Consider the following 23,135-nt stretch of genomic DNA (forward strand, 5'->3'; position numbering starts at 1 on the left):
CTCATCTCCAAAGCTAAATTTAGATGAAGTATTCCATAACCTAAATGAAAACTAATTTCTTGAAGAGGAATTGGGTTTCATTTCTACTGGCTCCATTATACACACATACAACTGTATATGAACCTACCTGCCAAAACGTAACTCCATGTGGAACTTGGCTATTAGCAAACTGTTGATAACAATAAGAAAGCACTAAATAAACGTCATTCTAAAGTCTGAGTTATCTTTGAGTAAAATTTCTTCCTGTACAGTACTTCTTCCTTCAAAATATTTAATGAACAAGGCAACCAGCATTAGAATGCCAATTTTCATCTCAAAACATAAAATTCACTTTGAAAAGGTTAACTATCAAGCGTAGCTATATTCTGAAATAAAGACTTTTAATTTGCCAAATACTATTTCTTTTATGTTGTTGTCATTACCAAATGTTATCCTCATAAAAATTCTGTCAGGAATTAGGTTGACAACAACAAAATTATTTCTCAGTCACATTTTCTTCCCTTGTAAACTTATTGCATAATAGCAACATTTTCAATTTACATGGTACCTACACAAACAAGCAAACATTTTGCTAACAATTAGATATCCCACTCTGTAAAACGCAATTTTTCTGACCATTTCTTCATGAGTGTACATATCGTAAGAGAGTTAGTGCAAAATGTGAAATCCTAAGAAGGAAAAATCATACCATAAAATCTTTCAAAATTTTAAAACTCAAATTAGCAGGAGAGTAGGAGGGCACTGAATGCAGAAAAAAATAGTGTTTGAAATTGACTATATTAAATACATATTGAAAGAAAATAAAAATTAATTTTTTCCATAAAATTTTTTATACAAAACATGCAACAAAAAAGGTAAAAAAAATATTTTAATTAGGAAATAATCTGTATTAATGTAAAAAGAAATTGTGAAGAGCTGCATTATTCTTTTTCATTTAAAGCCATGGTGATTTCATTTTTGAATTACCTCACAACATCAAAATCAAAAACATCTTTGGAATCTAGCTTACTCAGACAACACATATTGTCAACACAACGGTGCTCTGTTTACTGTCTTTATAAACATAATGCCTGTTATTATCCTTTTGAATTTAGTCTATAAAATTTTACCAACAAAATTTACAAAAATAATCACTACTTTTGATGCATAAAACTTCAAATAAAACTTTCTAACATCCTGTAAAAAATTGTGAACCATATACATTTATGGTGAGATATAAATCTGCTTTTTATGTACAAAATATACAATTGGAAACTGCTATCTACAGATTTGTATTGCATATATTTTCTACAGAATTACACAAGAATACCTCAGTTTTTGTATGTGTGTGATGCTTTAGCTTTCATTTCTGCAAATTTGGCAGTAAAGTCAACACTGTTTTCATTGTATACAGTTACCAGACTAGGCATAGGTAGTTCAGATGGGTTGGACTGAGAAGCCCCACGTGATGTTGACCCTTTAATAGGGGAATCAAAGTGGCCAAGAAAACTTGAAAGAGAGAAATCGTTGACTTCATTATTCAGCCACTGGTTATCACCCTGCTGAAGAAGGCGAGATGGAGAAGGCGGTGGTGATGGTGTAGATGTATCTAAAGCTGGAAAGCCAGAAATTTCAACACTCGATATTCCTTCAAGAACGTTACTAACGACACCTCTGTTCCCAGACTCTGTTCCACAATCTAAATTGTCCATATTCAGTGCTCCCAAAATTGAGGAGTCCAGAATCTTCGGCGGTTGTGTAGCAGATGCTAAAAGGCCTGAAAATGGAAATTAACATTACCAAAAAACTTAGCCCTAGTATTCTATCATATAAAAAAAAAATCCTCTCATTTAAATATACCAAAACCAAACAATCTATAAATCCAAGTACATTGGACAAAGGCAAATACAAAATATTTCATACCCATAAATATTGATGAACTATATTTAGAGGAAAATACAATGTTTTTATAATAAAACATATTTTTCTACACAATCTTAATAAGAAAAAAAAAGCCTCATTCTGCCTGAAAGGCTCCCAGCTACATCTTTCAGACAGTGATGCAACATCCTTCTGATAGATTTTAACAGAATCAGTTTTAACCCCTGTATTGGAAAGGTGGTGCCAAGATGGCTGAAGAGACAGCTGCTACAATTATACAATTACATGCCATACAGTAATTGCCAAACCAGACAGAAAAACCACTATTTATTGAAACTACTGTACCTATGCATATGATTAACAAATACCCTGTCATTACTGCAAATGGCCAGACTGTCCTCCAATGTCCTACAAGGAGTCCTTTCATCCCAAGGGCCCTAAAAGCTTGCAATTAACAGGTTTGTTTTATAGGAAAAAAGGTTTTTGTAGAAAAACATGTTTTATTGTATAAACAACATTTGTGCACCTACCATATATTTTCATGTATAAAACGACCTTTAGATAAGATGAGGTAAAAAATTATGACAAATTTTCATGAATTTATCTCATATCTTTAGTATAAGACAACAGCTAAATTACAAAACCATCTGTGCATAGGCTAACATTTGCAACAACTGGTATCTTATGAAATATTGGTTATGTAAAGATGATGTTATTACAAATGCTGTTTTACTTCTTGTATCCTTGGAAATTCAAAATACCGTATATACTCATGTATCATGCGACTTTTGAAGACCTAATTTTGAAGCTAATTTTAAAGGGGTCGCATCATACACAAAATATAAAATTTAGAGTATGTAATATTCACGTTAGCATCGTATTATAAAATACAAACATAACGAATATACATCTTTTCCATGGATCTTTTAACAGGTTACACTTTACTGCACTGTATCCAGTAATACTGTATGTATTCACATGTTACTAATTGTATTATAAAATACAAACATAGCAACCATGCGCCATTTGCATTGTTTAAGTTTTCGTGAAGGTGGACAAAGATACCTTCCAGGAATTTCTGTTTCGGCATCAATTCAATTTCCGTTTAAAGATAACCATGGAGGAAGGTTTCGTCCCACTTACCATACACTTTAAAATAACAGTAAAATGTGTTCTTTCATGCCCAGTAGTTTTGATTAAAATACTTTTCTCTCCAATACTGTTTAAGGTCGAGTTTGATAGTATGTAAGTTTAGGAGTTTTATCCATGTTGCCAATGCACGATAATTTAAAGTTATTAGCGTTTTCTCAGCTTCAGCTACAACTTGCAGCTTAAATTTAGCAGTATATTTCCTTGCATTCTTTTCTCCACAGCAAGTAATGGTATAATGTAAAATATATATCAGTCCTATTCTACTTAATGCCATTTGCAACATAACTACAGTAATTGTTTACTATCGTATGATGGTTGAAACGCAAGCAAAGCAGCTGTTGTTATCCGATTCAGTTGTTCTTAGCCACGACCTAGACCATGTTCATAGCAAAACAGTTGTTTCTCATTTGGTTGTTTATGTCTGTGGTTGTTTACTCAACAAGTACAATGAAACTAACGATACTTTTATCATTTGCTTTTGCTTTTTTAACTTATTTATGATACGCGAGATAATTTACATGATAAAAAATTTTTATGGGTGAAAATTTGGGGGTCGCACTATTCGCAAGATCACGCGTTAACAAGTATATACAGTAAACGAAATGACAAAGTCGATTCTATATCATGTTTTTCCTACACATGTCGCCTAAAAGGGCAACCATTGTTTTGTTTATGTTTCAACGCCAATCATAAGCAACCCCTAACAACAATGCGATAAAGTATGATAATTATCGTACATAATTATAATTCGTATGACTGAATTGTTCTAAACAGTTACAAACAGCCTGAATTTTTAATGAAAAATGAATATCATGTTATCCTAAATGTTATTAATACCATAATTACACTACATTACCGAAAGATAAAGGTTGCTGTGAGAGCAACCATAACTCGATATTTACATTTTGTCAGCTGCCTGGCCTCGCATGGATAAAAGTCGATTTCACTGGTATGCAATTATTCCTTGAATAGGCTATTTATTATGAAGATATGCCAATAATATAAAAGATAAAAATGGTTTTATTACCTGTATTATCACTTTATTTCATAATGTGAATTTTTTCACGTATGTCGGTGGTTATCGCACCAAGGCCAAGGCTAGCCTACTGATAAACATCACTTAGAATTCAAGGTTTGATTTTTAGAATGGTAGTATAAGACAACCGCCAAGTTTTAGGAGTGAAGATTTGATTTAGAGGTCATCTTATAGCCGGAAATATATACAATATATCTATTAATCATAAATAGCATGAACTGTAATTCAGGAAGGACCAGGGCAAAGAAGTTGACCTTAATGCAAGAAGTCCATATCCTTTTCCAATGTCTTGCAGATGCATAAAATTTTAATCATCCAGAACCCATGGGAGCTTCCCATAGGTTCTGGATGTAAGTCATAAATCCTAAAGCAGTGCTTGCCCAACATATGAGTGACCACTCCAAAAGAAGGATCTGATGAGCTATGCTGAGAGCCCCCCCCAGCATGTGAAATATGCATCAAACTTTGGCATAATGATTACCCTTATGCAATGATCCAACAAGAAATGCTAGGATACCTAGAAAAACTGCATGTAGTTCCAAAAAGTTGTGTCTGCATTCTTCATTTGATCAGACACCATTAATTCTCCCTAAGAGTTCAGCAGATGGGTACCAGACCCCTTGTTTGGCAGTAACAATGAGGCTTCTATCAGTAGTTTCTGTTGGTCTTCCAAACACCGAAGATCATGAATGTTGGGATCCAAACATAGGGAGACATGAAGGCTGCCTTCCATCACGAAGCCAACTAAAGTTGAAGAGAGCAAATGTAGAAGTATCTATGAGAAAGCAACTTCTCCAATGAAACCAGCCGAACTCTCAGTACCAGCCAAGACTAGACCATTGGCCAAGGTAATTAAAAATTCTTGAATGGTATCCCAGAGACAAACTGTGTTCCCTGAAGGGTGAACCAAATCTGTGATAATGACAATCTGCAATCCCTAATATACTGTTTACCCGCATGGAAAGCACCAGAACCTACAAAATGAGTCTCCAATTCCTTTCTTGAAGAAGTTATGGCTGGCCAGTCATCCAGATAATAAGAGAGACAGAGGCCCAGATGATGTGGCCAGGCAGCCACAGATGCCAATGTTCTTGTGTAGGCTTGAAGAGCTCTACATGGACTGATGTAAACGGTCTGGAAATGGAACACCTGACCCAACCATACGAAGTAACGAAAATTCCTGGAAAGCAGGTGAATTTGATGCCCACTGTCATCAGGTCTAACAAAGTAAGGAAGCCCCTCTATGAATCTCTAGACGAATCCACAATCTCCATTAAGTTGGAAGAGATTTATAATCAGTCCCCAACTGCCAAGTCTTTGGAGCAAAAAATAAAACCAATAATAAAAACCCAGCCTCTATAGGTAAATCTTGATGTCTCCCTTCTTTAGCATGTAGGCTACCCATCATCAAGAAACTGTATTTTCACTGGGTTGGAGGGGTAAGACTCAAAGGCTATCAGATGAGACATATGTGGGGGGGACATAATGAGGCCCAATAAATGGTAACATCATGGAGAACCTCAAGGATCCATGGTTCAGTGTCAATGGCTTCCCAAGCCCTCCTAAACTTTTGATGACACACCCCAAATAGAGGAGAGAAGGCTGGTGGGGACAATATAACTTCATCTCTGGTCATCTTTGCATGGCAACTTGTAATGGAAACAATCTCAACCAACTAACCAAAATGGTTATTCGGGACTGTGTAGTTAATGGACAGCATGCAGCCACAGAGTTGAGTATAGATGAATTCTCTAAAAATATGAGGACTACGGTTGACATCAAGAAGATGATCTCTGACATTGAGTAAAGGAAGGTCTCAAATGAAAAGAAGTCTTCACCCAGGGCACAGACTAGGCAGAAAAGAATGATGAAACTGAAGCACCTATGTTAATCACAGCAGCCCTAACAGAGGTAAAGGTAAGCTGCTCTCCAGACTCAGACAAAGTGTTCTACGAAAATATCAGAAACCATGGGGCAAGCCAGAGAGGTCCAGGAAAGCCACATCCCACTCCTCCATCATCATGTTCACCAGCATAAACTACTTGAAGCAATTGTGAAGCACATAAGCTTAGCTAAGAGAAAGGTTGAGGCAACAAGCTATAGTTGTATCCTCTGCCAAAGGTGAACCAACTGCCCGAAGCAAGCTAGTGCCACCAGGAAGTCACTCATACCAGTTCAACAATGCCAAACTTTGCCTACAGAATTTTTTGCACATATGCATCTCAACAGCTGTCTAAGGGGTCAATCAAGGCATAATAGAGGTGAGGCATCCTTAGCAATCAAATTCATGGTGAAGTAAGGTTGTTAAGCCTGTGAAGAGAAGCCTTGAAGTCAGTAAATTTTTTAAGGCACGGGTCCTGCTGAGGAAGGTGATAGGTCATGACCCTTGCTGGAACCACATCCCTATGGACTGACTCCATATACAGAGACACCTCCACATAATTATTGTTATTATTATTCAAAAGATGAACCGTATTCATAAGAAACATGCACACAGGAGCCACTGACTTGAAATTCAAGCTTCCAAAGAATACGGTGTTCATTAAAAAGAAATAAGCGAAAGTAATAGGATATACAGAAAGAGATCACTTATTAACCCTTACAGGCAGGGCTACAATATACATTAAGGACACCCCCAGACTGGGGAAACTTTAAGGTTGGCCAATTTAAAAAACAAAAAAAATCAATGGTAAGAGGAAGATATGCCAATGTACATGATATAAGAAAAAAATTTTTCTTTAATTTTCTGCGAATATTTCCAACCCTCTGTGAGGACTTTTTCAAGACACTCAAAAAAATATAAAAATATGCTAATTTTAGCAATTTAAACATGTTCTTTCTAATAATTTTTTATTAAACTTTATTTTGCAAAATTACAATTACAGCTCACACAATGTATAACAGAAAAGAATAAAATCTGTAACAATTTCTGAGTATATTTATGGTAAAATACTGAAGACATGTACCTGTACCGGGATGGGGAGATGCAGTACCTTTTAGTGAGTTCATGTTTTTTCCAATATTTCTTTGTTCTATAGTTTGCAAATTTTGGAAGTAATTTATATTTTTCAAAACATACAAACCTGAGGTCTTTACATAGGAATTACCTTCAGCGCAAGCTGGAGCAGGCTATTCTACACAACGTTGTTCAGTAGTAGAACTACCGGTAGGAGGGGCGAGGGGTATCCTCACCACCTCCCTTCGCTGAGTTGCGCAACCACTTGCCTAATAACACAGGTATCAGAATGAGGAGTGGCTAGAGGTGGGCAGTGTATGTAAAGACCTCAGGTTTGTATGTTAGGAAAAATGCAAATTACTTCCAAACTTGTCATTTGTTCCTACACGAATACAAACCATCGGTCTTTACATAGGAAGACTTACCGTTTGGTGGGAGGATCTGAGCAAGCTTCATAACCAACTGGAGGTTCACCTCACCTAGGACTTTTTTCTGGTCGTGTAATGTCGACCAAAGGAGGCAGTCCCATGCTTCTGATCAGGGGAACAGTTGTGTGCTCGACTGTCAGACTTCCAGGCTTTACAAAGTAATGGGTTTGGAAGCAACATTACCTAAGAAAAGGCTTAGAAGAACACTATGTTAGAGTCAATAAAGCTAGGATAAGCAACGGGTTAGTTTTACTGCCAATCCCTCTCTCCCCTTGCTAGGGCAGGACTTGATTCTATTAGATCATAACAATGGAAAAAATACAATGGCTGATTACTCACCTGCATCTGTGCCCATCCAGCAAATGACGGCTTGAAAACCTACCCTCTGCCTGCCGGAAGAGGAGAGGCACAAGAAAGGGAAATGAGGGAGTCCAGTCACACACTCGCTCTCACTTCTATAACTGCACATCTTCGACCAGATGCTGCCTGTCTCGCTCCACTAGGGGAACTGGATGACATACACAACTTGTGGAGCAGCCACCACAGGACCCAAGGAAAAGGTGTCCAAGGACCAAGGGCAATGTCCCTCGGGTAAAAGGAGGTGAACGTCCTCTGACACGACCACATTCCTGCTCTCAGCACCTAATGCACTGACTGGTTCTTCCTGAATGCGAGGGAAAGAGCGATGCCCCTGACTTCGTGCGTTCTGGGCCAGAATGTACTTGAATCCTCTTCATTTGACGTTGAGTATGCCCGCTTGACAGTCTCACGAAGCCAGAAAGAGACTGTGCTCTTGGACACCTCGTTCTTCGTCTTGCCAGTGCTAAAAAAACATCGTCGACACCCAGGCCTGAGCTGTAGAGTCCTTTTAAGGTAGCACCTAGCACTCTAACTGGACAAAGTAGCATCTCATCTGGTTCTTTACCTACAAAGTCCTCTATGGAGGGGATTGAGAAGGACTTGAATCTAACATCAGGGACCAATGGATTCTGAGTCTTCACTACGAAGTCCGGGACAAATTTGAACGAAACAGATCTCCAGCCCCTCGAGTATTTAATATCATAAGAAAGACCATGGAGTTTGCCTACTCCCTTTGCCAATGCCAGGGCAAGCAGAAATACAGTCTTGAGGGTCAGATCCCTGTCTGACAACTCTCATAGAGGCTTGTAAGGTGCACAAGCCAGGCTTAGAAGGACGAGAGTCACATCCCACTCAGGGGGCCTGAGTTCCCTGGGAGGGCAAAACTTTTCAAAGCATCTCATAGCATGGAGATCTCACATGAGGGAGAGAGATCTATGCCCTTTAGACATAGGAATAGGCCCAGGGCATCTCTGTAGCCCTTAATTGCTGAGACAGAGAGATGCTTCTCTCAGGGAGGGAAGATGAGATAGTCCACTACCTCCTGAATAGTTGCTCCAACCACAGAGAAACCCCTTCCACGAAACCAACCACAGAAGATGGCCCATTTCCCTTGATAGATGTCTGCAGAGGATTTCCAAAGATATCCAAACATCTCCAACGCTGTTCAGTGAGAAAAGCCTCTCGCTGACAGGAGACGCTGGATAGTCTTCAACCGTTAAGGGATATGGACTCTACGGACTGGTGGAACCTTTCTACATGGGGTTGGCAAAGGAGGTTGTGCCATGGAAGAATTTCTCTTGGTGACTCAGATAGTAGAACTAGCAGGTCCAGGTACCACTCGGTATGTGGCCATTTGGGTGCCACCAGTGTCATTCTGAGACTCGTGATGATCATTATTACCCTGTTGATCACCTGACGAATACAACAGAATGGAGGAATAGCCTACATGTCGGGACTGTCCCAAGGGTGCTGAAAGGCACCCTCCACTGCAGCCCAAGGGTCCAGGACAATGGAACAGAACACCAGCAACTTCCTGTTGTGCTGGGTTGGGAAAAGATCTATCAATGGTCGTCCCCAAAGGCCGAACAATCTCTCCACGATGTCTGGATGTAGGGACCATTCTCTCCGTATCACTTAACCGGAAGGCTGAGTTTGTCTGCCACTACATTCCTTTTGCCTGGGATGTATCTGGCTGACAACTCCACTGCGTGTGCTATTGCCCAGTCGTGCACTTGCACCGTCAACTGATGAAGCTGAAGAGAAACTAGTACCCCTTGCTTGTTGACGTATGACACTACAGTAATACCCCAAACTTGCGCAATTCGAGTTGCATGAATTCACAGACACGCAAACTTTTCACTGGAATCTAACTAACTGTCATACACAAGTTTTTTCAGAGACACGCAAACATTTGCGTATATATATATATACAGTATATATATATATATATACATATATATAATACTGAGAAACTCTAATAAAGTGTTTATGTTTAATCTTTTATGTAATTTATAAGCTTTCAAGCTTTTATGTGTAAATTAAATAACATTAAATAATAAAAGTAATAATTTTCTCTCTCTCTCTCTTTTACTGAGATGAGAGAATTTTTATGGTACATGTATATGTTTATTTGTTTTGTACGATAAATACATTTTTCACCTAATAATAAGTACTAATTTTCAAATATTAATAAGATTAAATAATAATAATAATAATAATATAACTGTAATTACAAAATTTGTATGTGATATATATTTTAAACAAACAAATATTTTTCCCTCATCTTCTGTAAGAAGCTCGAAGGCAAAAGGCTGTCAGGCATGTCTATTTAACATGACAAGAAGGGGAAGTGTTGCTGTTTAGTGGTCAAAGGTTTCTTATGTAACTCTCTCTCTCTCTCTCTCTCTCTCTCTCTCTCTCTCTCTCTCTGTGTCTGTAATAATTCTCCAGTCGTCAGAGATTCAGGGGTGAGGGCAGCGCCTGCATGCTGCACACCCACATTCTCTCTATAGGCCGCATCTCAGTCTGTGAACTGTGGATGCTTACCACAGCTGCGCAGGTCTGTTGGGACCCGGGCAGAAGAACCTTCAGCGGCACGGGTCGGGGAGACCCGTGTACATGGATTATCCGGGTATGGGAGTGTGCCACAGACGACATTGCTACACAGTGTCCATGCAGTGGCATAGCTGGCATTCCATCAGTGGGGGAGCCTAGGTGGGGCCAAGATATTTTTGGGGGGCCAAAGAAAATTACACAAAACTAATGTCAATTCCATAATTAGTAAAATATACTATTATCAGATGTATTTATCCAAGTGAATGAAGGAAAATAATAGTATTAGTAATTAGTAAACCTGTATTTGAAATTATAGAGCTCAATTTTGAATTAATTTTCAATACTTACTATATACAAATATATCAAATACTGTACAGGTTAAAGTTTAGCTACAAAGGGAATTTTTTTTTTTGGGGGGGGCAGGCATCTGACTGGGGGGACCCAGGCCACCCTGGTCCCCCCACAGCGACGCCACTGGGTCCGTGATGGAAATGAGACCCCGGGTTGGAACTCTGGAGCCCCGAGCGGCAGAAGGATCTTTACCAGACATTGAAGACATCTGTTGTCTGGTATCACTGCCTTGGGTGTCAGTATATGAGGGTGATCCATGTACATGGACTCGGCTCGTGGAAGCCGTATCATGGCCAACCCAAGCACACACTGCTTCCACGCCTTGGATGTCCAGGGATACCCGAGATGCAGGTTCCCTGTCCGGGTACAAGGAAGAACCTTTAAGAGATCCCAGTGATTCTTCCATAGAAGACATGTTGTGCGAGGGCCAATGGGCCTTCTTATGGTCGAGAGCAGCCGCCTTTTCCTTCCTTGGGTCTGTCCACATAACAGGACCCTTAGAAAGAGAAGGCAGGTGGAGAAGAAGATACTGACAATGATGACAAAAGCGAATGGGATCTTCTTCGACGTCCTCTTTCAGTCACACTTGTACCTCTTCGACAATTCGTCTAGGAGAAGATCCTTGGCGTCAGGAGACATTGGAGGGCGTGTTGATGTTGATGGGACAGGATGACTAACCAAAGGCACCGTGACTGTAGTCATGGTGGCCTTTGACCCCGTAACTGAAACCGTAGTTCGAGTTACTGACACAGTAGAGATGGGAGGCACCTTGGAGGCCCTAAGGTAAGCAATCAAGCCCCGTACAATTGGCTCCCTGGGAAGACCTGGGAAGGGCCAGAGGTTCTTAAGCTCTTGAAATGTCTTCTCGATCTCTCCCAGACCTGTAGAAGGTGGGTTAACAGGGGCTGCCTCCCTTTGCCCAGGGGGGGGGATGCTCCCCCACCCCAAGTAAACAGAGGAAGTCCTCGAGAGATCGTGATCGGCCTCCGCACTCCCACATGAACCATGAATTGCCGAAGCAACAGTGGAACGTGGGGTAGTGACCTCTCCCTAGAAGAGGTATGGGGAGTCGCATGGGAAGAGACAAGGAGCTATCTGGTGTCCTCGGAGGAGAATACCCCTCCAAGGATGGGTGGGTAGCCTTCCTGGATTTCCACTTTCCAGCAAACCGCATCCACTGCTCAGAGGACCAAAAACGATGTTCAGAACAAGGATCAGTCATGGAGCACACGTGTTTGCGACATTTTGTGCAATGTGCAGGTCTACATCAGAGGATGAAAGAAAGCTCTTACATCACTGCTTCCCAACACCCGGGTAAAGGTAGGGTTTAAGCTTGGATGACTCCTGGGTTTGCATGATAAAATGCCAAGAACATGTGCACAGATATCACACTATACACAAAGCACAACAAAACAGGGAAAAAACCTGGATTAAGTGCAGGGAGAACAGCTGGCAAACATTCGGGCAGAGGAAAGCATAGTAACATATCCACTCTGGATGAAGACTATAAGGCAAGTGGGTGCACAACTCAGCGAAGGGAGGTGGTGAGGGTACCCCTCGCCCCTCCCATCAGTAGTTCAACTACCGAACAACCTTGTTGTGTAGAATACCCTGTTCCAGCTTGCGCTGAAGGTAATTCCTATATAAATCCTGATGGTTTGTATTCGTGTAGGAATAAATTACAATTATAGCTGATATACTATCAAAAAAGATAAGAAGTAAAACCAACAGCAATCCCTGAGTACATTTATGGGCAAATATACAGAAGATGTCCTGGGAAGGGGAGATGTAGTACTTTCCTCTTAAAATCTCAAGCCACACTAATATTCCTGTAGCCTGGGCTGAGGTGTTAATGTTGCCATAAGTCATTTATGGCCCATTCAAGTGATACAAGCATTTTCACACAAAATTCATTCAAATATTATGGCGCAAAATAACAGTACTCATATATGCTGAACTGGGGAGTTCGATATACAATTACTGGGGATCATACAAGCCCTGCTATCCAATAAGGGTTAAAAAAAGGAAAAAAATTAAGGAAGGCTTAGGTTCCTGAAACCCTACTTGAAAACTTACCAGTCAAAAAATACCTTAAAAGCATCTTTAACCCTGCTTTCTTTAAATCTTCAGCTGAACACCCTTGTGGACTGATAACAAACTACAAACCCAAGGGGGTTCCAAAGGGAAGTCAGTCTGGAGAGAGAGAGAGAGAGAGAGAGAGAGAGAGAGAGAGAGAGAGAGAGAGAGAGAGAGAGAGAGAGAGAGAGAGAGAGAGAGAGATACCAAAAGGTGATAAAAAGTAAATATGAAGGAACACAAAATAAAACCTATATGCCTGAATTCACGAGACATCTGCAAAAAGCAAGTAATGAATTTGCTCCATGCTTAAATACCTGGAGATCAGAAGATTCCACTATTGCACTATGTACACTAATCCACATTTTAGTCATAGCCAAGATAAAACTCCTAGCAAACCTGATACTAGAAAACAACACAGTTTGCAGCAGCAGCCTGCCTAGCATTGCAAACAAAAACTGCTAGGTCAAGTAGAGAAGAAAGCAGAAGATGTTTCTTTTACAATACATTCATGCAACAAACATAATGAACTCACTTTATTACTTCTGTGTCACAAGTCAGCATCAAGAGTTGGCAAAATAAACATGACTAATGACATAAATATTCAAGAGTTTGAGATGAAAGTCAGCACCTGAAGATCACACTGGAGAAAAGTACCCTAAACAAGGAAGAGAGTTAAAACACTTTGACAATAATAGCTTCATCACAAAACCATTTGAAATCATTTCCACAAGATGTCAACTTTTTGAGAAACAGGAAGCAACATTTTTTGAGAAACAGCAAGAAACATTACCTCAGCTAACAAGGCCCAAGATTTCTGTGAATTTGAGGATAAGACGGAAACAGCATCAGTGTGTTCAAGAGGGGAGGACAAAGTATGGGAGAGTTTGTGTATATGAAACTATTTTTTTGGTAATTTTTATTTATACAGTAGCATCTCAACTTAACAGGCACTTTGGGGGTCTGGTAAGTAAAAAAAAAGAGTGTACATTATAGCCTGCACTTGAATATTTCCTAGATATCTTAAAGTTAACAGAAATTCCACATAGTTTCTAATCCAACCAGTACTTTTCAGTTAACATTCAATTTAAGATCTATAATGGTAGCCAAGCAAAAAATAATGATAATGTAGCTGTTAAGTTGAGGTGTTACTACTGAGTTATTTATATATTATGTCAAGATCACTTCACTATGATCCTCACGTCATTTGTGAAGCTCCAACTATACCTTAGTAGAGTGATTTTCTATAAAAAAAAAAAAAAAAGGAAGCTGAGAGTTGGCAAAAGACAGCTTTGGAGGAAGCTAACTTAGTTTACAGTCTAGATGCAGGAGAGTCTTAGTCAATAAAGAACTTTACTGTACCAAACAAGATGACACTGGTTCAGCTTTACACTTTCAGAACAGGTAAAAACCTAATCTGCTGCTTGAACAAGCATGGCCCAGATGTCTTGCAGCACAGAGTGACCAGGTTCTGCAAGCCCATCCACACACAAACTCCTTAAGGTACTAAAAGCAGAGCTGGTCCACGCTGCTACGAGCACCTGGCCACTAAACCAAACACAGGCAGAGCTAAGGAAACACAAATCCTTACCCAGATATGCTCCCTAGAGCTCACAGAGAGAGGAGGGAGCAGTCCTCGGTGTCTAAGTAGGCATGATCATGAGAGGCTGCCCTGCCAGAGTTACCAAGACCATGCATCAGTGATCTCTTACCCCAACCTCCTCTCCAAAGAAGAGGAATGCGTGCAATAAGTCCACTTGGACTCCTTGTGTGAGGCCTTGGACCTCCCTTTCTTCTTCTCCCTATGAAGGGGGAAGGGAATCTAGGGATGAAGAGGAAGACCAGGACGAGCTCGAGAAAGATGATAATGAAAACAATAACTAGGAAAAACAACAAGCACACTTCTTCCCTCTTTTCTCACAAGCCAAGCTCACTTTCCACAATGACAGGCTGGTTGAGGCTAGAACCAAAGACGCTAAAGCATATAAGGTCAGCTACTGAAAGGGCAACTGCAACAAGAGGACTCCTTTACTGCAGTCAAAGACAAGGGAGCTGCAGACAAAGCAGGCACAGTATGAGTGGCAGACACTACATGACAAGAAAGTTTAGGAGATAATGCCTTTTTCTCTTCCACCAAGTTATCAAGGAATATGGTCAAAGACAGACAACCTGGCACATTCAGTGTATGCCCATATCTTCCTCAAGTACTCAAGGGATTAATCTTTCTAGTTCTGGGATCTGAGATCATCGTCAACTGAATCTGAGGACAATAAACCGCTGGAGGAACACCAACCCCAGAAGGACATTTGTCTCCTGAGGAAAGGGCATGAACAGACCTCTGGAGCATGAGAGCAATGATTCCTAGATAAGGAAGCTCTCTTAGAGGTGGCAAGGGAATGGAAGCCAGAGGAAGTTAAGATCCTGGAGGATCTGTCAGCATCCCCAAAAGGGTATATCTTTCCAGCCACACCAGCAGATGCCTCGTCCTTCCTCCATTTGCCAAACTTTTCCCACTGAGAGGACCAATCAGCACATTCCTCACGGGGGGGGGGGGGGGAATGGATGCACAATACCCCCCAATAAAAAGAACAATGCTTACATGGGTCTCTACCAAGGTGGGAGACATGAAACCACAATAAAGCTGTCCAAGTCCCTCACCAGTTAAACGGCTCAGTTTCTTCTACATTTCAGAACATGACAGTAATATACAAAAGCATAAAGCACTTTTAAAACAAAATATTTAAGTAAAAAAAAAGAAGAGTAGAGGATTACTCATCTAAATTCAATGATCACAAGGGAAGAGAGACGAGTGACACATCTGCTCTCTAAGGGGACCTAAGAAAAAGTGACTAGATAGCATGGGTAAAGTGAGGACTTTCCCCCAGTCGGCCCCCCTCTCTAACATGCCTTGTTTCCAAGTCTCAATGGCATTTGGGCATGCAAGCTGAAGAAACTCCATAGAAAAGGTGATAGTTTGTATCTCTGTAGGAACAACTAAATTTTTTCCCTTTTCTCTATGGGGTACCACTTAGTGTTCCTTGTCTGGCATGCTGTAGCAGGTACTAGCAGTGCTTTATAGCATTTCCTTGGCTACATTACTTCATTCTCTATCTCTTTATTTTTTATCCATTACCTTGAACTTCATTAATTCACAGAAAATTATTCCAAAACATTAAAAAATTTATTCTGCCCGTGTTTTCCTTGTGTAATTATATAAAAAGCATATATAACAATCAACATTACTAAAGATCACTTACTTGAAAAGCTTGAGTTGGAATTAGATATTCCAAGAGTTATGTCCAATAACTTTTCGCTGCTTGTACCCTGAATACAATTTTCATTTGTGCCTGCTGGTGTTGGGGTGGAACTTCTTACTGAAGTAGATGAAGAATGCTTGGCAGTAGTGTTTGTGGGAAAATCAGCACCTTTTGAGTCTAGTTCACTGTTCAACAAGCCAGAGGTCTGCTCACTCAGAGATACAGTTCCACCAATTGATATATCTAGTAAGGGCAAATTCAAAGATCCTTCTGGAATGTAGAGTTCTGGCACTGATAGGCTACTGGTACTGCTGCGGCCATTTGAATCCAACAAAGTTGAAAAATTCTTGCTAGTTCCTGGAGAGGGTGAATGCAAGAGTCCAGTCAACGGTGTAGGCGATATGTCTCCACCAGAGCTTGCAGGATTATTGTTTGTGGAGTGAGGAGTTGGTGTATTGAGAAGGGTTGAAAAGTTGTTTGTTTGCATGGGTGGTGGTGAAAGTTCCAAGTGGCTTGTGGTAGCTGTGGAGAGTAACGAGGTACCTAGAGATAATGGAGTCGTTACTGAAGTTGGAGCAAGTGAGGAGGTCATCTGCACTGACACATTCGAAAGCTCCTCAGATGTGGTAGTGGTAGGAGGAGCACTGACTAGCTGAGTGTTGACAGGAAGCCCATTATTCAAGCTAGGCAACGAGTCCAATGATAGAGATGAATTAAAAAGTGATGGTGAGGGAATACATGGATAAGCTGCAATTGTAGAAGTTGATGAAGATATGTTCTCTAGCTGAGACAAAAAACTTGTACTTTCACCAGATGATTTTGTACTACAAAATGGCTGTGGAGTTCCAGGTGGTGTACTGAGATCAGGTAAATCACTCAAAGCTTCTGAAACCATTGAGCTTAGTATACCATTAATATTTGTATTACTTGGAGTGACATTCGTTGAAACTGGTGAAAGGGAACCTTTACTGTCTCCAGACAACACATAACTAAAGCTCTGAGGCAGTGTAACAGCAGAGTTTATTAAATTATCTATTTTCCTGGGAGTTAGAGGATTGAAATTATCTGAGCCACAAACACTGCTTTTGATGGGTGATTTTGTTGCAATGTTAATCTGAGTCTGAGTATTATCTATCACTACAGCAGGTTTTAACAGCTCAGAAATGTCAGTCACAGGTGGAGCACTTACAACTCCCGGTAGGCAATTATCAACACTAAGACTGCCAGGCTGCTTAATTGGTGAAGTCACAGGGGCAGGTAGCTCTACTGTAAGAAGTGGCTGCCCTGATACATTGACAGATATTGCATTTGTTGCTGGTGGATTTGTACTGACCACAGGCATGGATGACTGGATTCCTTGTGGTAGCGGCAGTGTGTGCTGACTTGTTAACTGAATAGTATTAGGATTTACAGTTGGTTCAACTTTAATTGGTGTCTCAACCTTTAGTGAAGAGGCTACTATGTGTGCATTCACAGCCTGAGCACTCGGTTTCAACTGTGACCCTTGCGAAGTAGCTTTAGAAATGGGAAGATAGCTTTTTATCTGATTTCCCTCCAAGTCAAATTTCTGAAAAATCAAGTCAATACCTTATTAGCATACATTTAAAAGAAAAGTACTTCATTATTCAATTATTCGTAATCACAAATTTTTTTCTTAAAAAACTAAATTAATTTATATGTTTATCTCTATCCTTTATATCGTTGCCTATTTGTGTCTTTGCACATCCAAACACTCCATTCCTGAAATGACAATCAAAAGATCATCTGCTTCCAGGGCACATTCATAATCTCAAACCTCCTGTTCCATAAAGTAAAAACCTCACTTCTTGTATAGTTTAAGACTAAAATATGGCTATGAGAAGCAAGTGGGGTTGGGAGATGGGTCACCATAAATTTGTTTCCTGTACAACTGTACAAACCCATAATTTATGTTAGCAATCACAGCTGAGGAAGGAGCCTTGAGCCTGGAATACAGTCTACTTGAGAGCTCGTGAGTTTGAGGTTAACATCAAAACCCAAGGCTCCGAAGGACAAGAAGTCACAGCTGTAGATGTCACCTCTGAAGGACTGGAAGTCACAAATGTAGAAGTCAAAATCCTGTGAATGCTATAAAATTTTAAGTCTGCATTTGCAGACTATAAAAATATAACAAAGAGGAAGCAGTTGGATGTATTGTACTAATCTGGTACAGCCATTGCTAAATCACCACATCAAATACAGAAATGCTAAATCTTTGAGCTCCCAACTCCACCTATTTAAAATATAATATTTGGAATATTTCCTAGCATACAAGATGCACCTAAAATTTGGCACGATATATCTAGAGAAAAAAAAAACATTCTAGCAAGGGTTTATTGACTGTTTACCAGTGAAAACTTACATTCTGTGGGGCTGGCAACAATGCTATATTTCATCTGTGTAAAGTGTTAACACCAAAACATCACTGGCAACTCATATCTACATCTTCAATATAATAATCTAACCAATTTTATGTTAAACTTTGGTTTTAAAAGGAGAGAACAAAATGCTATGGTAGCTAAGTAAGTCGCAAAGAATTGAGAAACAAACACTGTAAGCAGTCCCCAGTTATTGGCAGAGGTTCCGTTCCGATGGCGTGACATTAAGCGAAAATCGCCAACAACCAAAAATCAGTGATATTCAGAGCTTATCAGTGCCAATGGGCGTCGAAGATCTCCACTTTTCGGTTATCGGTGCCTCAGTTATGTATGTGTCAGTGCCAATATGCGAATATCGGTGCCTATTTTTGTCGCTACATAAGCCCCAAAAAACCGGATCACCGATAACCAAGGACTGCCTGTATATAGTTGCGTATTATAAGATCTTGTATGAGACCCTTAAAATTTTGTCCCCAAAACAAGATTTTATCACACATATTGTGTATTATATGCAAGTTGCATTTTCAGTATATTACACTAAGCTATGTTTAATGAGCAAGTTTCATTTTCAGTAGATTATACCATGTTATCTTACTACTATACTTGGCTCAATTTCTGTAGATTCCACTAATAATGCATAGTACACTTAAGCTGACTTCTGACTAATTAATAGGCTCAGAAATATTCGTTCAGTAAGCTAAAAGCACAACGTCACACATTCAACCAAGCTTACAGCTTGTCTTAATAAGTATGACTGTTTCATATAATTAATCACCACTTACTATTTCATGCATAACACTTGGATAAACAGAAAGTACTGGCATAAACATCCGAACTGAGAAACAGCTGTCTAACAATGTTAGTTACCATAACTGTCGCACATTTATCATGAGTTGCTTTACATTTGTCAACCTGTTAAAATATGTAAAACTAAAGTGAACTTTTATTCATCCTTCATGATAGAGAAGGTCTTATGAAAATACACTTTTAAATTTAAGCTGTAGGTTGTAGCTGTGGCTGAAGAAACAAATAACGGACAGGCTGCAAAACATTTTGGAATGGGCAAAAGCAATATCCAAAACTGGCAAACTCACCTATACTTCATTTAAAATTTACTGCATTTATGAATCAAGGTAAGCTGCATTTTTCATTCCGCTTGTTAATTCACAAAACATGCACCTCCAAATAATTTTTAATACAGCACCTAATGGCAAAACTCCATCAGCTGATGACTTTCCAAATATAAACATTACCAGAATGCAATTGGTGCATGATTGCAATGTTCACACATTATGATACGATAATATGTGCAATATGTAACTGAATACAATAAGTAACAGAGCAGCTCTATTAAAAGTAACATTCTCAATACAACTGTGCTATTTGACTTCTGCAAATGGATAGTGTCCGTGTAACAGTCTAACCAGGGCCAACAGTTCAAACACACATCCCTAGGCCTACCCTAACCTAATTACTGGGGTATTAAATGCATGGAGATTTCTGGAGGATTTTTTCGGAGGGGAGGAAAGTGTGTCATATGGTGGAAAATTTGGTATGCAACAAGATACTGAAATGTGTTTACAACACGTTTTATTGCAGTGTAGACACACTCTTAGATGCATAACCCTTCCTAAATAAGGAAGACTGGTACTTTTCAATGACTCAAAGAATAAGACACCCAGAACTCCCTAAGAAGAAATGGAAGAAAGAGTAGGTACATTAACCAGATCTGTCCTGACCACAGACCATTTTCACATTGAGCAGAAGGCTGAAGATCTGGGAAGGGCACCTGTTGCTAAACCTACTCCACTCTCCATGGCTAGGACAGCAGGTTGACCCTAACACTACAATTTGCAGGAGTCACCAAAAACATCCATGTGGCTCCTACCCTAGAACTCCAATGCTACTGCCAATGGTTATACTTTAGGCTACAACCCAAGAGTGCCTGGATGATTGTCTGCTTGAGAAATTGTCCTGTAGTCAAAGAAAAAGATGAATCTTACCAAGCTACTGCCAAGTGCACCAACCACCTTGGCTCCTACGAATAGAGCTGGTAAAGTTGAAACAATCTCCCTCAAGGCATGTTCAGGAGGAGCATTTCTCAAACCATCATGCTCAAAACAGATCTTCTGAAGTACAGAAGAGTGTCCATCAAGGAACAAAATTCACAAAGGAAAACCTTGCAGTCAGCTTTAGCACTAATATAATCAAAGAACTCTTCAGTCAGCACTTGGCATACAAAGAGTCTGAAGAAAGCCATGTGGTTCTACTCCTCAATAAAGTACCTAAATATGATTGTTGGAGGGACATGAATGCACCCATCCCACCTCATGGCAAAGGGACCCGATGGCTGGCTCCAAAGAGATTTAAGTCATTTCAATCTGAGGAGAGGAGAATTCCCTCTCCATGTATACACTGCAATCTGCTTGCTGTTCTTTGGATTAAGAACTTCAAGCTTGATTCATTGTGTTCTATAAACCCTGTCAGCTAATTCCTGATGTCATGGGTAAAAGCCTCCCTGCTTACAGATAAATTCATCAAAATCTGCATACATTGCCACCAGTCCTCTCAATCTAGAAAAAAAATTTGCATCTTCTGCAGTGGTCTCAAAGATGCAAGACTGCTAACAGTTAGGACCATAGCTCTCTTTTGTTGCCTGCTTTCAGAGAATGGGGAACTGCTATAGGCTAACACAATTTCTATGAAAAATGACATTTTTATAATAAAATAAGATTTTATATCATACTTACCTGTTGTTTACATATAGCTGTAATTCTCGATCTCAACAGAAAATTCAAAACTGGCGGTCCCGCTAATATATGGTCAGGTGATACGACTACCCCGCCCTCTACCGGGGTACCTGGATCCATTTCCATCAACAACTAATCATATTTTCTATGTCCCCTTGTCCCTTGCGGGGAGGCGGGTGGGAATGTTTTATATGTATACAACAGGTAAGTATGATATAAAATCTTATTTTATTATAAAAATGTCATTTTTACACATGAACTTACCTGTTGTTTACATATAGCTGATTGCCACATTGAGGCAGTGGGCATGGACAGCTGTAAGTGTTAAATGGAAAAAACCTGAGATCATCAGGCTAAGAAAAAACGTCTTTACTTTGGATCCTTACCTGCTAAGGAAGCTGTTTTCTCGGTTACTGCCTCTGTAACCTGCTATCCTTAGTGCAACTGCGGGGCCTAGTAGCTCAGTCGCAGGTTGCTATATGGAGAAAGGTCTGTTGGCCCAGCCGTCTTCGACACAATCAACCAAAGCATATAATGCCCCTGCTCAAGGCGCAGTACTCAAAGCATCCACCATCATATCACCCAACCATAAAAAACTCACACCAACCTATTAAAATTAGACCTACTAGGCCATCTAACCTCTAAGACTCTAGTAGTTGACCAAAAAGAAACTTCTGCACCCAAGGAAACTAAGGAGAGGATCTAGAGCCTCTGGTTTCCTTGCCCATCACCGTGTCAGACGCAATAAAGGGGCCCAACATACTGCAGTCTTCATATGTGGTTTGGATCTGTCTCAGATAATGCGAGGCAAAAACAGGCTAACATCTCCAATAAGTTGAACTTAGAATGTCCTTTAAAGCCATGTTCTTCTTGAAGGCTAAAGAAGTTGCAATAGCCCTAATTTCATGAGGCCTCACTTTAACTAAGGGGAAATCCACATCCCTTAATTCCTTGTGTGCCTCCTGTATCAGTTCTTTCAAAAGGAAAGCAATCCCATTTTTAGATAGAGGGTTCTTGGGGTTCTTAGTTGAGCACCATAAAAATCATGAGTTCCTCTTACACTTCTGGTCCTGTCCAGATAGAATTTCAATGCTCTGACTGGACAGAGAAGTCTCTCCGTTTCCCTTCCACCCAAGGAGGATAGGCTAGCAATGGGAAATTCCCTTGGCCATGGATTACTAGGGTTTTCGTTCTTAGCTAGGAAACCCAAGGTGAAGGAAACTACAGCCTTATCCGCACAAAAACCAACTCTTTTGTCCAGAGCATGAATCTCACTTACTCTCTTTGCCGAGGCCAGTGCCAAGAGAAAGAGAGTTTTCTTAGTTAGATTCCTAACGGAGCAGGAACTCAAAGGCTCAAAAGATTTGGAGGTAAGCCACTTTAGCACCACATCCAAATTCCAATGCGGTACACAAAGAAATTTGCCTTTAGTGGTAGCAAAGGATTTAAGGAGTTCTGCAATATCTTTGTCCGAGGAAAGGTCTATACCTCTATTCCTGAAAACTGCCGCCAGCATACTCCTATACCCCTTAATCGTGCTGACAGCCAATTTCTTCTCCTTGTGCAGAAACAAAGAAAATCCGCCACCTGGCTTAGAGTCGTAGAAGTGGAAGACACTCCAGACTCGAGCACCACTCCCTGAAGCGCTTCCACTTCGGCTTGATAGACCTTTGTAGACGAGGGCCTGGTTGATCTAGCCATTGCCTGCGCCACTCTTCTAGAGAAGCCTCTCCTCCTGTAGAGTCGCTCGAGAGTCTGAACCCTGTCAGATTTAGATCTGACGGGTTCCTGTGGAACTTTCTGCTGTGCAACTGGCACAGAAGGTCTGGTCTGAATGGCAACCTCCTTGGCCAATCCACTACTTTCTCCAGTAGCTCTGGAAACCATGATCTTCCTGGCCACCATGGAGCTATTAGGATCATTGACACACCTTCGTGTGCTTGAAACTTTTTCAGGA

At 40.2% G+C, this 23,135-nt stretch overlaps 1 protein-coding gene across 1 annotated transcript in view; it reads right to left on the reverse strand.

Moving 5' to 3' along the window:
- Window positions 1-694: 694 nt before the first annotated feature.
- Window positions 695-23,135, reverse strand: part of crm (cramped chromatin regulator) — a 121,925-nt gene continuing 99,484 nt past the window's right edge. The window contains exons 14-15 of the mRNA XM_067091378.1: window positions 16,033-17,599; window positions 695-1,756 (exon numbers count right to left, since the gene is read on the reverse strand). Of these exons, the coding sequence (XP_066947479.1) occupies window positions 1,311-1,756; window positions 16,033-17,599 (2,013 nt within the window). The 3' untranslated portion in view covers window positions 695-1,310. The remainder of the gene's footprint in view (window positions 1,757-16,032; window positions 17,600-23,135) is intronic.

The sequence above is a fragment of the Macrobrachium rosenbergii genome, chromosome 48 (assembly GCF_040412425.1).
Source record: "Macrobrachium rosenbergii isolate ZJJX-2024 chromosome 48, ASM4041242v1, whole genome shotgun sequence".
NCBI lineage: Eukaryota > Metazoa > Arthropoda > Malacostraca > Decapoda > Palaemonidae > Macrobrachium > Macrobrachium rosenbergii.